The following is a 14,645-nucleotide window of genomic DNA, read 5'->3' on the forward strand; positions in this document are numbered from 1 at the left end:
AACATAGAATATTTGCGTGTGTAGGAGCCAAAAAATAGAAAAAAGGAAAGGCATTTTCCCGCAGGTGGAGACAAAGGGGAAGGGAGGTTATTACAGTTGCAACACCCTTCCTTTTGCCAAATACCAAGTAGTATGGAAATAGTTTAATGGGGTGATTAAAAAGTGCCAAATTGATTTTATTTTGTATGAATTAGATCTCTGTTTAGCAGAGAAGCAATACTTTTTCACATGCCAGGTGATAGCTTTAACAATTATCCCCTTGCATTTAAGGATAGTAAGAAAGGAAATTTACAAAGAGCCTGGAATTGGAGGGAAACTCAGGTAGTTCTCAAGATATTATTCTGCATCTACTCTTTAAGGATTTTTGAAGTTTTGAAGATTGTTTGTTAGAGATAATCATGATGACAACATGAGGACTATAAAAGTAGATGTAACACGTGTGGTACTGAGGGCTAACGGTATGCCAGGTACTGTGCTAAGTTCTAGGTATGGATCATCTCATGTATTTCTCACAAAGCCTTGTATAGTGGGTTATAACCTCCTCAACTCAGAAATTAGAAAATTGAACCTGGGGACATTGTAGAATTTTCTCAAAGGCTATATATTGTCTCCAGGACTTAGGGAGAATTACAAATATATTTTTAAACACAGAGGGGCCCTGCCACTTAGGTTTAATTTTATTTTTTCTTTTTCTTCACTCTGTTTTCTAAATGCTACAATTTAAGACAAATGCATAATCGCTGTTTCTCTTATAAATATGACATAGACACCTAAACCTTGTGAATATAATTGCCAAAGAAAGCAGCTAATTGGCTAACAACATTTAGCTGCCTTTGTTGGTTTCAAGAGTGAAAGGAATCTGGCATAGAAACCACAAGCAGAGTTGACTGTGATCTCATACTTGAAAGCACAAATGGTTTATCACCAAAATCATTGAGAGTCTTGGATATGGTTTACTTTTAAATTTCTGAGTATCCATTAAGCTGACTGTAAGGCCTGATAAAATATCATCCAGTTCCATGATTAGATTTTTTAAGTGTAAATTGTATTCTTAATGGTTAGAATGACAGCAAATTGAGATGAAAGAGAACATAGAGTAAATTTGTCTCTGAAGTTTTTGGTGGGTCTTAAGGTTGTTTAGAGTGAAAACAACAGATTCTAGGAGTCTGGGAATTGATTTAGCAATCAACTATGCCAGCTGCTCTCTGTCAATAACCTTTTTAGTAGAATCCTAAAGTCAAACAACCAGAAAAGATAGGAGACAGGAGGCATTATTTATTTTCCATGTTTAGGTAGTTTACAAAAATCTCAAGCCTCCTACCTCTTAAGAAGCAAATTTGTTACTCTATTTATAAATTATTTTAATATGTTTTGTAAATGTAATGATTTCACCTCTGGGAACCATTTTTCTTCTTATTTCTTCACCTTTCCGTTTGCCACTCACATTCCCAAAAATCAATAAGTAGATGTGACTTGATTTTCAGTCTCTTAGTGAGTCACTAGTATGTGTTGGATCTCTGAAAAGTAATACTGAATATGAAAGGTGAACTACTACATTTTAACTTGAGAGGCTATGACATATTCAATGTACCCATTTTCAGGCACATGCATTGTGAAAACTTGGTTAGTAAAGAACAGCATTATGAGAACTGGTATCTCTTCTGTATTCATAGCATGGATCAATTAAATTAAATGAATACAGTTATGATTTACTTATTAGTGAGCCAGTATGTTAACATGTGAGAGGGGAAGGGCATGCAGAGGGATATAAATGAAGCCTGAGATTTCAGCTTGAAATTTTACTTAAAGTTTTCTGTTTTTTCTTGAAAGTAATTTTTTAAATTATATTTAATTATGGACCTAAACAATTTATACATAAGTCTAATATTTTAAGTATTTGCCATGAAGAAAAATGGATTTCTAATGAAATGAGTGATATGTATTCTATAGCCACTTCTGCCATTCAGCACCTCAGAGAATAGGCATCTCCATTTTGATAAAAAATGTTAAATTTTATTTTTGACATTGAAAAACAATTATCTCAGAAATTTGAGGTCATTCTAACTTTGAATATTGAATTGTCATAACTGATGGCTGAAAACATGTGTTCTTTGCATTTTAAGTTGTCCTCAAATAAAACAAGGGTTAAAATGCCCATCAATAATATCTTCCTACTGTAATATGGAATATTACATTTAAGTTATTTTCTTTATTATTCTAAGATTATAAACTAGAATTCTAAAATATAATACGGCAATATAATATCTGTCTGTAATTAATTGATATTGTTTTGCACATTTTCTAAAATTTTATCTTACATTTTGTTCATTCCCTTCCCTCTATGCTCTTTTGAAATACCTGCAAATGCAAGCTCAAAGACAGGATACTGTTGTATAGGAGCACTGCAATGGAAATCTGAACACTTGGGTTCTAGTTGTAAGTCAGTTGGATGAATTTGGCAAGTCATCCATCTTCTTTGGTTTCAATGTTCTCAGTGAACTCTAAGGCATCTTCTGGCACTAAAACACTCTTCAAATTTCATATGTGAGTGCAGAATTCATTAGGCTAAAAGATACCACAATAGATAATTGACATAGTCTTTTCACGTTCAGGGAGTTACAGATATTCAGAATATATTACAAGTGCTATATGTTAGTAGAACTGTTTAAATAATGGAGCTGTCTTTCCTCATCTTGGAGCTTTAGTTCACTTTTTCCCACTAACCATGGAAAAATGTGTAACTTTCTTTGAAAGATTAGTGTTCTAATCATAAATTAGTTAACTTCCCCCAGAAAGGAAATAAATACTTTGGTCTAGAACTATAAATGATTGGGGGGAAAACCCATAAATACGTAAGTGAAAGTTTCATTGTATATATTTGGAACTATTTCACATTTTACCAAGAGCTCTAAAAATACTATAATTCAGTCCATTCACGTTAAAACACTCCAGAAGCAGTAAAACAGAGTGGCATTTAGCAATATTCATTTGTTTACTCACTCTTTTAAGCAATCATTTTCACTTTTAATAACTCTCTTTCCTTTACTAAACATGTATTTATTGCCTAAAATGGTCCATATTTTAGCTTCAAGTTGTTTATTGTCTACTGAGAATTAAAAAGAAAAAAAAAAAACAAACTTGTAAATAAACGAATGTATTGAGAACAAGAGAAGCAGAGGATAAAGCATACACTGGGTCCTCTGAGAGCATAAAGTGTTATCAGGGGAATGGGTAGAGGGGAGTCCAAGAAAAGCTAAAAGAGCTAAGCTTTGAGAATTGACTAAAATTAGCCATGTTCTAGGCAGTTTTATAACTGAAAATTTGAAATCCCATGTATTGAACATTTTATTGGATGATTCCATGGCAAGTTAGGACATTTGCATTCTAGATACATTAAATACATTATTATTTTTAACTGAGACTTCAATGCATACACTTTGCCTGATTAATCTCCTTTCTTACCAGCTTTAGTCTTTGTACTAAAGTAAAAACACAATTCATTTTTACCTATTTATCTATATCTTCTGTCTTCACTATCTCCCCTTTCCCTTACATATGTGCAAATATGATTTTCTGTGGAGTTGTAACAGATATTGTTAAGATAACTAGGAGAAATTATTTTTTAAAAATGAAGACTTAGTAATTCTGAAAGTTTAAAAAACATCCTAGTTGACAGTCTATCTAGAACTGCAGAAATTAGTCAGCTAATGCGGAGATTGGTCTTTAAGTATTGGGCCTCTTCTGTAGGATATATCAAGTCCATTCAATGTCTAACTAAGGTTAAACAGAAAATAACCATGTAAAAATCTATGACTTTTTTTTTACCTTCGGAAATGAATACCTATAGATTTGTCAAGGGTTATGAGTCATTTATGGTAACAGGTAAAATAAGTGACATTTATCTTGACTGTCCAGATAGTTGATTAAATAGAAAAATAAAATGGAGTTAAAAAATTTTAATCTTATATTGAGGTTGTTCTCAATGCATGACCTTTGGGTTAGGCTATTTATCCTTCCAGAGACCTTTTTTTGTCTATTTTAAAAATTAGGGAGTTAGAATAGCTGATTTCAAAAGTCCTTTACATTCTTAAACTCTATGATTCTAAGCATCTGTTTTTGTTATACCACAAACATCAGGTATTCTGTCATAAACAGGGTGCAAGAATAAATGGAACAATGATATAATTTGAATTAATCTTATTTCCTTTCTTTAGTTGGCTGTTCCACGGAAAATTACTTCTACTTCATAAATTGGAGATGAGAATGAAAAAACACTAATATTACCTTTATCATTTTTAATCAAAAGAATGCATGAAATATGTATTTGGCTACTATTCTTGATTTCCATCAAAGCGAATATGCAAATATGTAATAGCACACGGAAATATATTAGAGAAGCTTTTAATCAGGAAGCAAAGAAACCATTCCAGTGGAAACATTTTGGCCTGGAGGATGCCCTTTGATCTAAGAAGTTTAAGCTTTTGGTGTTTTAAACACCTTCTAGTAGGGTCACATAGCCAATTTTCGTTAAATAATCCATTTGTTTAAAACTTTTCTAAAATTATGAAAAATCCCTTGAAAGTTAATTAACAATAAGATATATATTTGTATCTACAAATACAATATATTTGATATACTACATATATAATATATAATACATATATATGTATTATATATTTATTATATATTAATATGTATTAATAATATGTAATATGTGTTAATTATATATTGAATGTATATTAATATACATTTACATACATTTATATTAATGTATTTACATTAATATATATTTACATATTGCATATATAACATACAAATATGTGTATTATATATTTGTATATATAAATATGATAAGATGTATTATATATATTATATAGGTGTATGATAACAGTAATATGTATTCTTGGGATAACCAAATAAACCATCTCTGGCTTCTTCATTGGAGATCCACTCCAGAAAACTCAAAACTATATAATGCAAGAGGCAATAAAGACTAAGCAAATGAGTTCATAAGTAGCTGGGTGAATGGAAAGTTTTCTGCCCTTATTTGGGCACTGTAGTTATTTGTTCACAGATACTCAAGTCAAATTTTAAAAGTAATTCTTGATTTACTTTTCTCACTTGCCGCATCAAATTCATTAAATCTTATTAGGTCTACTTTAAAATGTACTGTGAATTCATCCCCTTCTCCACAACTTCTGATTTTCATTGACCATACATTTAAGGTCACTACCCATTGCTCCAAATGGCATTGCTTATAATATTTTCCTGATAAATTTTTATAGGGTACTCTTCCCTTTTACTCATTTAGTTGCTTTTTTTTTTTTTTTGTCTCTGCCCACTGGATTCTTAGCTCTATGAATCAGGGGATTTTTTTTCCTACATTGTTCACTGCTATAACTCCATGTCCTAGAAAAGGGTCTGGTACTGAGTAGGCCTCAATAAATATTTCTCCAATGCACCTATGTAGTCCAAGCCGGCACTTGGGTTATTTCAAGAGTCTCCAACTTATCTCCTGATATAGCTTATATCCTTTTCTTTATATTATTTTTGTTCCTATCATGCTAAAGCCCTTCAAAAGCAGCCTAAAATGTTCCATACGAGCTCATGCAATGTGCACAAAACTCCATGTAGTTTAGTGGGGCCCTGCTCTTCCTTTACTATCCAGTTCAGCATAGTCTCTTTCTCCAGTCATTCTCTGCCTCACTACTCTATTTTGCTTGCCATTCTGAAATCTGAAATATTGTCCTGCTTTTGTATCACCTGTCTCCTTCTATCGCTAATGTAAGCTCCATGATAGGGTCCTCTCTTCACCATTGTCCCTCAGTAATTACATTTGTACTATTATCTCCATAAACACTCACAACATCCCAGTTAACCCAGATATTATTATTCTTGTTTTACCTTGAAGCAATAGACCTAAGTTAGGTGATAATTGCCTGTTTCCTGTCTGTCCCCTCACAAGACCAAGTCTCTTCAAGGCACTTTTACATATCTTGTCCATCATATAGATTATTGTATCCTCAGTGGAAGACCTATATATGTTGTATGATAATGACTCAAGAAATACACACTAATAAAAGAAAAGAAAAAAATAAATACACAAAGATTTAATAAATGAATAAGGTTATAGACACCTGAAATCTCAGTCCCTAGACCTGTGAAACATACCATATCCAGAACAAAAGGCTTAACATTATAAATTTTAAAAGTGCCTAATTTTAAAGATGAACCTTTGTTGTTAAGCCTTTGCCACTAACTGAAAGAGCAAATTATTAGTTGTAGAAAATTGAGAGACTGAAAAAAAAACTGAGCTCATACTGTTCTGGAAGAGAACAAGGCAGAAGTTGTAGTGCTGAGAACGTTTTTGTTTTCTTCCTTCCTTCCCTCCTTCCTTCCTTCCTTCCTTCCTTATTTTCCCATTGAATCTCTGTCTCTCTATGCATCTGCCTTCTCTGTCTGTGCTTTCCATTCTATGCCTTTCTCTCTTGTTCTCTGGCTCTGGCTCTGGCTCACTGACTCTATCTTTGTTTTTCTATCCAGGCCTCTTTCACACTGCTGTATCTTTTGTTGTGTAGGACTCTGTGGTTGCCCTTGGTGTTTAGAAGCCCCTGGAGACAAGAAAAGAAATACAAAGTACAATGGTGACATTTAGCAATACACAAATGTAATGTATAGAGATGTCTATATTTGAAGTCAAAACCTCCTTTGCCTGCCCACCTTACATAAACTCCTCAACTTCTTCAGATTATTCCCAGATGGAGAGGTCTTTGTTTCATAGGCAAATTTGAACATCTAGGATTATATGAGTGGCAATTCAATTATTTTTAATAGATGTGGTTGGGAAAAGGAGTGGTTGGCACCCCATATCCCTAGGGTCTTCTCCTTCCATCTCTAAGATTTCCAAAAGTACAAGGCAAAAGCAAGTGATCATAAGGAAGCATGAAGGTCAAGGGGTCCCTATTAACATAGGACCTTAGCACAGTCACATGTCTCAGCCTAAAACATAAAACCATCTTTTCATTTAATTTTAGTATTTGTTAAACTCCAAACTTTGAAAATATTCTACATCTTACAGAAGTAGTCTAGGAAACTTATACCAATACTTAAGTAATATTATTGTTTTAATAAACTTGACTATCATTTCCTTATTAAATTCACATCTCACTTCACTTTTAGTCATAGATTTACAAATGCCTTCTATAAACCTTCATGAACAAACTGAGATAGGAATTTGCAATGATTTCACATATTGTGTGTTTTTAATGTAAATAAATTTTAACTCAATGGTTACTTGGAGGTTCTCATACCTTTCCAGTCCCAGGATTTATTGCCATTCATTGTTTGCAGGCTTGGGGTCCTTCTAAAATGTTCAGAGTTCTCTGGATGTAACTCTTCATACCTCCAGGAAAATTCAACGAGGGTCTATGAAATAAAATCGTAGCCAGGCCCAGTGGCTCATGCCTGTAATCCCAGCAGTTTGGGAGGCCAAGGCGGACAGATCACGAGGTCAGGAGTTTGTGACCAGCCTGACCAACATGGTGAAACTCCGTCTCTACTAAAAATACAAAAATTAGCTGGACGTGGTGGTGTGTGCCTGTAATCCCAGCTACTCAGGAGGCTGAGGCAGGAGAATTGATTGAACCCAGGAGGTGGAGGTTGCAGTGAGCCAAGATCATGCCACTGTACTCCAGCCTGGGCGACAGAGCAAGCTCTGTCTCAAAAAGAATAATGATAAAATCTCTATTAGATGTTAGAGAAAAAAATAGTGCCAACATTTGTTACAAGATAGAGGGAGTAGGCTTCAGTTGTTTTGAAATGGCTTTTAATGAGGGAATTCCATTTATAAAGAAACTAGATACATTAAACTTTAGTGTAGTGAACTGTTTTTTCCTTCATGCAATTGAAATTCAGCTCATAGCCTCCTACCTTGACAAGATTCTGAGTAATCTCATTCATCATTTCTAGCCAAGTAAAGAAAACATCAGTAACTTAGATCATTAGAATGAACGTACACTGTACACTATCCCCAAAAGAATTTGACTAAACCAAAAACAATCAAATTGACTTGTATGGGGAAAAACTCAAAACAATAAAATATTAGCAATTTGCAAACCTACCGTTCAGGTACTATGGAAATAAGCCAGCCAAAATCACAAATGAAGCCAATTTACTGTGTTTGAATGTCAGAGGGATTTTCAAGTAATAGCTTGTAAAATGAAGGGCACCTTTAGAGTTCAAATGTAAATTTCAACAGCCAAAATCTTTCCTTCAGAGAGTAACAATCTTCAGGAATTCCAAAAGAATATATTCCTAATAAAATTATAAGCCTCTTTTCTGTAAATGAATTCTGCTATTTCTGTCATGTTCAATTTTCTTTGTTTTTGTTTTCTTACTTCAAAAGTCAGCTTCAAATCTTCTTGTGTAATTAGATGGGATTTAAATTGTAAATACATTATCGGAAAAAGAATTAATATTTTGAGTATTTACCATGCACTGGGTGCTTCATCACTTAATCCCTATAACACCCCTACAACTATCCTCATTTTATAAACACCCTAACTGAAGCTTGGAGATGTTATGAGATTTTCAAATTTACACAGCTTCTAAGTGATGGATCTGAAGCTATCACTTATATCCTTGTGACTCCTAAGTATGCAGTCTTTATACTAAGCAACTCTGCTTTTGTTGTAGAACTGGATTATAAATATAATGTTATATTTAATACATTATATTATAAATAAAATATATTTAATACAATTAATTATGCATTATTGTATATATGTATAATGTACTTTACATATAATGAAAATGTATTATACATATAAGTCATTATGTACTATTATATATGTTTATGCATAATGTATTCATTCACCCTGCAAAACGATTTGTGATTTCAGTAAGATTCTCTGACATTACTTATTATAGGAGTCAGGACCAAAGTCCTGTGTCATGATCAAGTATGACCCATCTGATTTGTTTTGGTGTACTCTAACACAACAGAAACTTGTCCTGAGTTAGTAATTCCCTGCCAGGGCTAGTATCACTGTCACCATGGAGACAAGCAGCCAGCTGGTTTCTCCTTTATTTATTTATTTTTTTTCTGCTTGTATTCCTACTTTCCCATTGTACCAGTTGTGGTCCACTGCCTCACAACCATGCCATCAGCCATCTTAGAGAGCAGAATAAAAAGTTTATTATAGTTGTGGAGAATTTCTGATATCAACTGGATATGCACTTTATGCTGCAGAAGCACCAGTGTGTGTGTTTTAATAAATATATATATATTGGCATCCATTAAATATATATTTAATAAATATATAAAACACAACAGTGTGTGTGTTTTAATAAATATATATATATTGGTATGTGGTAAAAATTATTTACCACATACCATCCGCCTGGAATCCCTCTGTCTTCCCTATCCTTTCTTACCTGGCAGGTTCTTTTTAGGCTTTTCAGTTACTCTCTTTCAAGACTCTTTCTGCAATATATCCTTTGTATATATGATTTTCCTTCAACACACTATGATATAATGATCTGTCTAGAGGTCTGTTTCAGCGAGTATGTTGGAAACTTCTTGAAGGCAAGGTTGGGGTTTAATAATTCTTCAGTGCTTGTAAATATTAAGTATGCAATAAAATTTTTTTAAATAAAATAACCTTATAGTTCCTTCAGATAAATCTAAAAATATGTAATAGTGTAAATTACGTGAAATTTCCAGGGAAATAATTTTATTTATTTTATACTAAGTCCCTCAATAACTCAACAAGACTGTAATCATACATCCACTACTATCCACCAAGGTATATGACAAGGTAGAAAGCAGCATAGACTCAATAGGCACAATTCTATGAACATATCTATATATCTTAGTATTTAGAAATAATTGGTATATATTTATGGACACTCCTGTTTTAAAAGTTTGGTCATTTAATTGACTCCTTCTTTATCCTAGCAATTTATTTTCAAAGCTACAAAATACTACCCTACCTTAGAATTATTTTTTCCAAGAATGGCCCTCAAACAAGGTTGGGGAATAGATCTTTCCAAGTATACATCCTTTTGACCACTGAGAAAGTGGAAACTGAGGGTAGAGGCTTCACTCCTCTGTCCCTCGTCAGCTGTAGTCACGGACTCCTGATAGATGACCCTTCTGTTAGGCTTATGCAGTCTGAGAGGAGCTTTAAGAACTGTAACTTGGGAATAACCTGCAATGAAATCCAGTTCCACTTATTAGGAGCTGAGTAGCCTAAGCTCCAGTTAACCTCAGTGTTAAAAACTATAAAATAAGTCTAATACTCACATCCTAAACAGCTTGTGAAGATTAAATGACTTAATACATGAAAACCATTTGGATCATCCTTGGCACATAGTAAACACTATATAAATGTTAGTTAGGGAAAGGCAATGTGGCTCAACCTTTATTTTAGTGTTCCTAGCCTTATTTTTTTCCTTGCTAACTAAAAAAAAATAAACTTCCATGTTATATTATGTTTAAGTCAAATCTTTACTTCCATAGGAAAAAAATTAACAATATTATAAATTGATATTTTTCTAGGCATATGGCCTGTAATTTATGAAACAGTATGTTTGGGTTCTATAGATACTTAAACATGCTTAATATTAAAATAATCAACCTGTATGAGTGTAACAACTACAAGAACACTATATGATGAACAGAACTTCATGTGACATGAGAGCCTACACCTGGAATGTGGTGTTCATGCAACTCTAATAACTTTGCTTGCTAAACCATATTACACCATAGAGAACTAATTTTTGTGAATTCTGAAAAAGGAAAACTTTCAGTAAGCAGACAGATCTGCTGACATTTGATAATATCTAGTTGTCAGTGAAATTTTAGAAGGTACACATGCCCATGTTTCATGTTGATTTCTGGATAAAAAACAGGCAGCGGAAGTTTGCTGAATGAAAAGTAGTGATAAAAGGTTTTGCAAGCAATTTATATGGGACCATAAGATAGCTAATGTTGACAGTTCATGGCCTGGATGGTATTGGTTAATTAAAGAAATCACTTGGGATAAAGAAGTACTTGGAAATGATTGTAGGTTTTCTTTCTTTTGTTATAGCTCATAATAAGCTCGGAGACTTGAGAGAAGCTCTCAAGGTTCTATAAACCTGAATATATTTTCCCTTTGGCTCATTATTTACTTAACTACAGGTCATTTATTATGGTGGAAAAAATATATCTGTTCGATATCAAAAGGCCTATGAATTTCAACTTTCTATTATTGCTTGTATTATAACATTTGAGAATTTTTAGTTAAATGGAAAAAAATAGTGATTTCTTTTATATCAAGACTCCCCATCAGCTTCTGGGATTTTAGTTTCCATAATTTAATGTGCATATTAAAAATAAATTGCTTAATTTGAGTGCATGTACATTTTCCATTAATGAAGTCCAGTAGATATATTTAACATTGTATATACATCTGTGAAAAATAATGTATTCCGAAATGGCTCTGAAGATAACTGAATTTGTGAAGGTAGCTTCTTAAAGATCTCACTTAATAGCAGCTTTCTTATTGCATAATAATATGATTTATAATTGGCTTGGTATTATGAATTATGCATGTAGGGGACAGATCTAGCTTTTTAGTTGTGGATATTAGATTTGTTAATACTTTTTTTTTCAATGCCAATGTCTACATTATATGTACAGGACAAAGCCCGGCCATTCCACCTCCATTACTGACAGAACAAGCTTCCAGTCTCACCGCGGCATCACCTGCCCTTGAAGGCAAGTACTTTTTTTTTCCATAGATCTCTATTGTAGATAAAATATAATATAGAGGAATAACAATAAAAAATAGTGACAAAGCAACAGCAAAATCCAATATTTTCTTACATACCTTTAGTACATCTAAACTACAATTTACTTTTTCTAAAATTGCAATTTGCTTCTTTTTAGACAATCAAAAATGTCCCCTTAAGATTCTATATTGGTGACCTTCAGTTTTCAGAAGGATGTCCACTTTAGTACTTTGGGAATCAAGCAAAAAAATATATACAGACAAACAGATAAGGCTATGCCTTGCAACTCTTGCAATTTACCACAACTTGATCAATTTAGTCTTTGAAGAGGCTGGTGCCAGATTTGCTGGGTTTGAATCTGAGCTCCACGTTTTCCTAGCTTTATAAATTTGGGAAGTTATTTAAATTAATTCTTCATGAGTTTTGTCATCTCTAAGATGAGATAAGCAGAGCACTGATCTCCTAGCATTATTGTGAGAATTGAAAAAATATATATATACTCACAAACACACACACAAATACACACTGTTGAATGTCTATGTATCATTTATAAGTGCTATATACAATTGGTAGTTAATACTACTAATAATTCTTGAAAATATGATGTCTCAAGATCAGCATTGTAATAAATTTTGCTGGAAATTTAAAGTCATTTCTTTAAGTCTTCATCCATTTCTTCAACTTTTATTAAATCCCAACCATGGGTTCATTTCGGATATTGTCCAAAATACTGGGGATTCAGAGATGAATAGAAAACAGTTCCTTCTCTGTCAAGACTCAATTTGCAGATGTAAAAACGCCAGTAATTAAAGCTAAAAGCCTCGTTAATTTTTTTACAAGAGTACAAATGGAGGTCTCCCTCAGATCACAGCCTCCTCTACAAAAAGGTAGAAACCTCTGGCTCTGTCCCATATTGGAAAGGATCTTCTGTGTGCAATGTGGATGCTCCAGCCTGCTTGTTCAACAACTGCCCATTGGTTTTGGCCACGCCTTGAGACTAAATGATGACACTCATGAGGATTCATCCAGAAAGAGGCTACTATTGTGTATCACTTATCTAGAGAGTAAACAAGTGATTTAGAAACAACCAGTCTAAAAACAGAAAATAGAGAGAGAGAGAAAAAAAAATCAGAGTTACATTTCTTTTGGCATTTGGACTGTAATAGTTCATATGACTTGAGAGAATTTGATGCAGAACTGACGATCTCACTGACCAAAATGTTCACTGGATAAGACAACACCTATAAATAATAACATTGCCTTAATTTTTCAGGGATTCTAATTCTGTTGTTGTTTCCAGATGGACATAAAGCAAAGAATTCAGATTTCCCAACTTGAGGGAGACTTTGATAGTCAGATTATTCAAGTGTTTGGCGTCAAGTTATCTCCTAGCAGAGGTTCATAAAATACCAAGTAGCAAATATTTTGCCTAGCAATCTGTCACTTAGAAAAGGATGTGTCATTTGTTAAGTAGGATACTTGGGTTCTGTTATTGCCTTTAAAGAGCAATGTAATTTGACAGTTCATCCCAGAACCTAGTACTATGTTACAGTGAATAAAACAACAAGGTTTGAGGATCACAAGCCTTTGTCAGTTTCTTCTCTGAAAGCGCAGAGGCTGCTAACCCTGAGCAGCTCCAAGAGTCTATATTATCAGGCAATGCTGAGATCATGGGCTTTGTCAGGGCTTGCAGATGTGCTGCCTGTGACTTCATTAACATAATTGATTAGGAGCTAGGACATATTTAGTATTAATCAAGCTGTTTTTAGTGAGGCTGATTATGCCAGTCCTCTTGATGCACTATTTTAGCCTGGAACTTCCTTAGAACCAAGTAGAAAAAAAAAGAAAGAAAGAAAGAAAGAAATTCTAAAAAGGCTTTATGTAAAAAAAAGAAAATTTCATGTGGCACTAAAGTATGCTATTTGATCTGAGGAATACAATTATAATAGGTCAAAATACAGGAGCATGTACATATTTCAATTTTAATGTTTTTTAAAACTAGAGCTCATGTATAGACTAGATTATTAATTTGTTCACAGGAGATTAATAAAACTTCATTAGTAGAAATCTAAAAAAATTGTGGATCTCTTTATGGGTAAAAGAATACTACACATCTATAAATCTGAAAAGCCAATACTACACATCTGCAAAGCCCATATATAAAAACCTTCTTTGTGCTTTCATAGCACTTAAGAAACGAAACTTCCCACAGCACTTGCTTTGTTCTGGGAAGCGTCTGTGTACTTCTTATCTCAGTCCACTTATTTAGTGCCTTGAAATTGGTCTAGTCTTTCTTGGATTTCCATGTTTTCCCACATTGCATGCTTTGTCTGCTGTAATGAAGTTTTTACTACTTTTAATTTTTGGATACAAAGGGATTAATTATATATTAAATCATTTATTTCCTTTGACTCTTATTTTATTTTTTAGAATTTGTTTGTCCAGGAATAATTGGCTACAATAGGTTTTTAAAAGATCTTGTATAATAACCACTTCACATCATCATTCTGGTCATTATTATTAATTTGTATTTAATTATGGATATAACTGAAACTAATTTAAAATGAACTTAATTTAAGTATAATGTTAATTCTCATATTTTAAACAGTTTTTAATTTCCATGTCTGTTGGGAGCTCTTATCGGGGCTGAAATGCCTACAAGTTCAAAGGGACACTGTAGTTATCCATTCATTTCACGAATGGAGCTGAATTACGTGAGTTGTTTTCCTCAAATCAAGTAGTTCCTTATAATATTAACATTATAGGTAATTTTAGCTCTTAGCATGAAAGGTCCTTTATCATCAAATGTTTTTCAGCATTCCTGCTAACCTCTTATCACAAGAATTGTATTTCTCAGACTCCTCAGT

The 14,645-nt window shown here is 33.2% G+C and overlaps 1 protein-coding gene and 1 long non-coding RNA gene across 16 annotated transcripts in view; one reads left to right on the forward strand and one right to left on the reverse strand.

Moving 5' to 3' along the window:
* Positions 1–14,645, forward strand: part of TRDN (triadin) — a 369,423-nt gene that overhangs the window by 145,520 nt on the left and 209,258 nt on the right. For all 15 annotated transcript variants that reach the window (XM_064360733.1, XM_064360737.1, XM_064360734.1 and 12 more), the window contains exon 10: positions 11,687–11,764. In XM_064360733.1, coding sequence (XP_064216803.1) covers positions 11,687–11,764 — 78 coding nt within the window. The remainder of the gene's footprint in view (positions 1–11,686; positions 11,765–14,645) is intronic.
* LOC110567432 (uncharacterized) overlaps positions 1–14,645 on the reverse strand; it is a 60,788-nt gene that overhangs the window by 26,970 nt on the left and 19,173 nt on the right. The gene's annotated exons all lie outside the window — the stretch shown is intronic.

This window comes from Aotus nancymaae, unplaced genomic scaffold (assembly GCF_030222135.1).
Source record: "Aotus nancymaae isolate 86718 unplaced genomic scaffold, 86718_ANA_hifiasm-v0.15.2.pri h1tg000040l, whole genome shotgun sequence".
NCBI lineage: Eukaryota > Metazoa > Chordata > Mammalia > Primates > Aotidae > Aotus > Aotus nancymaae.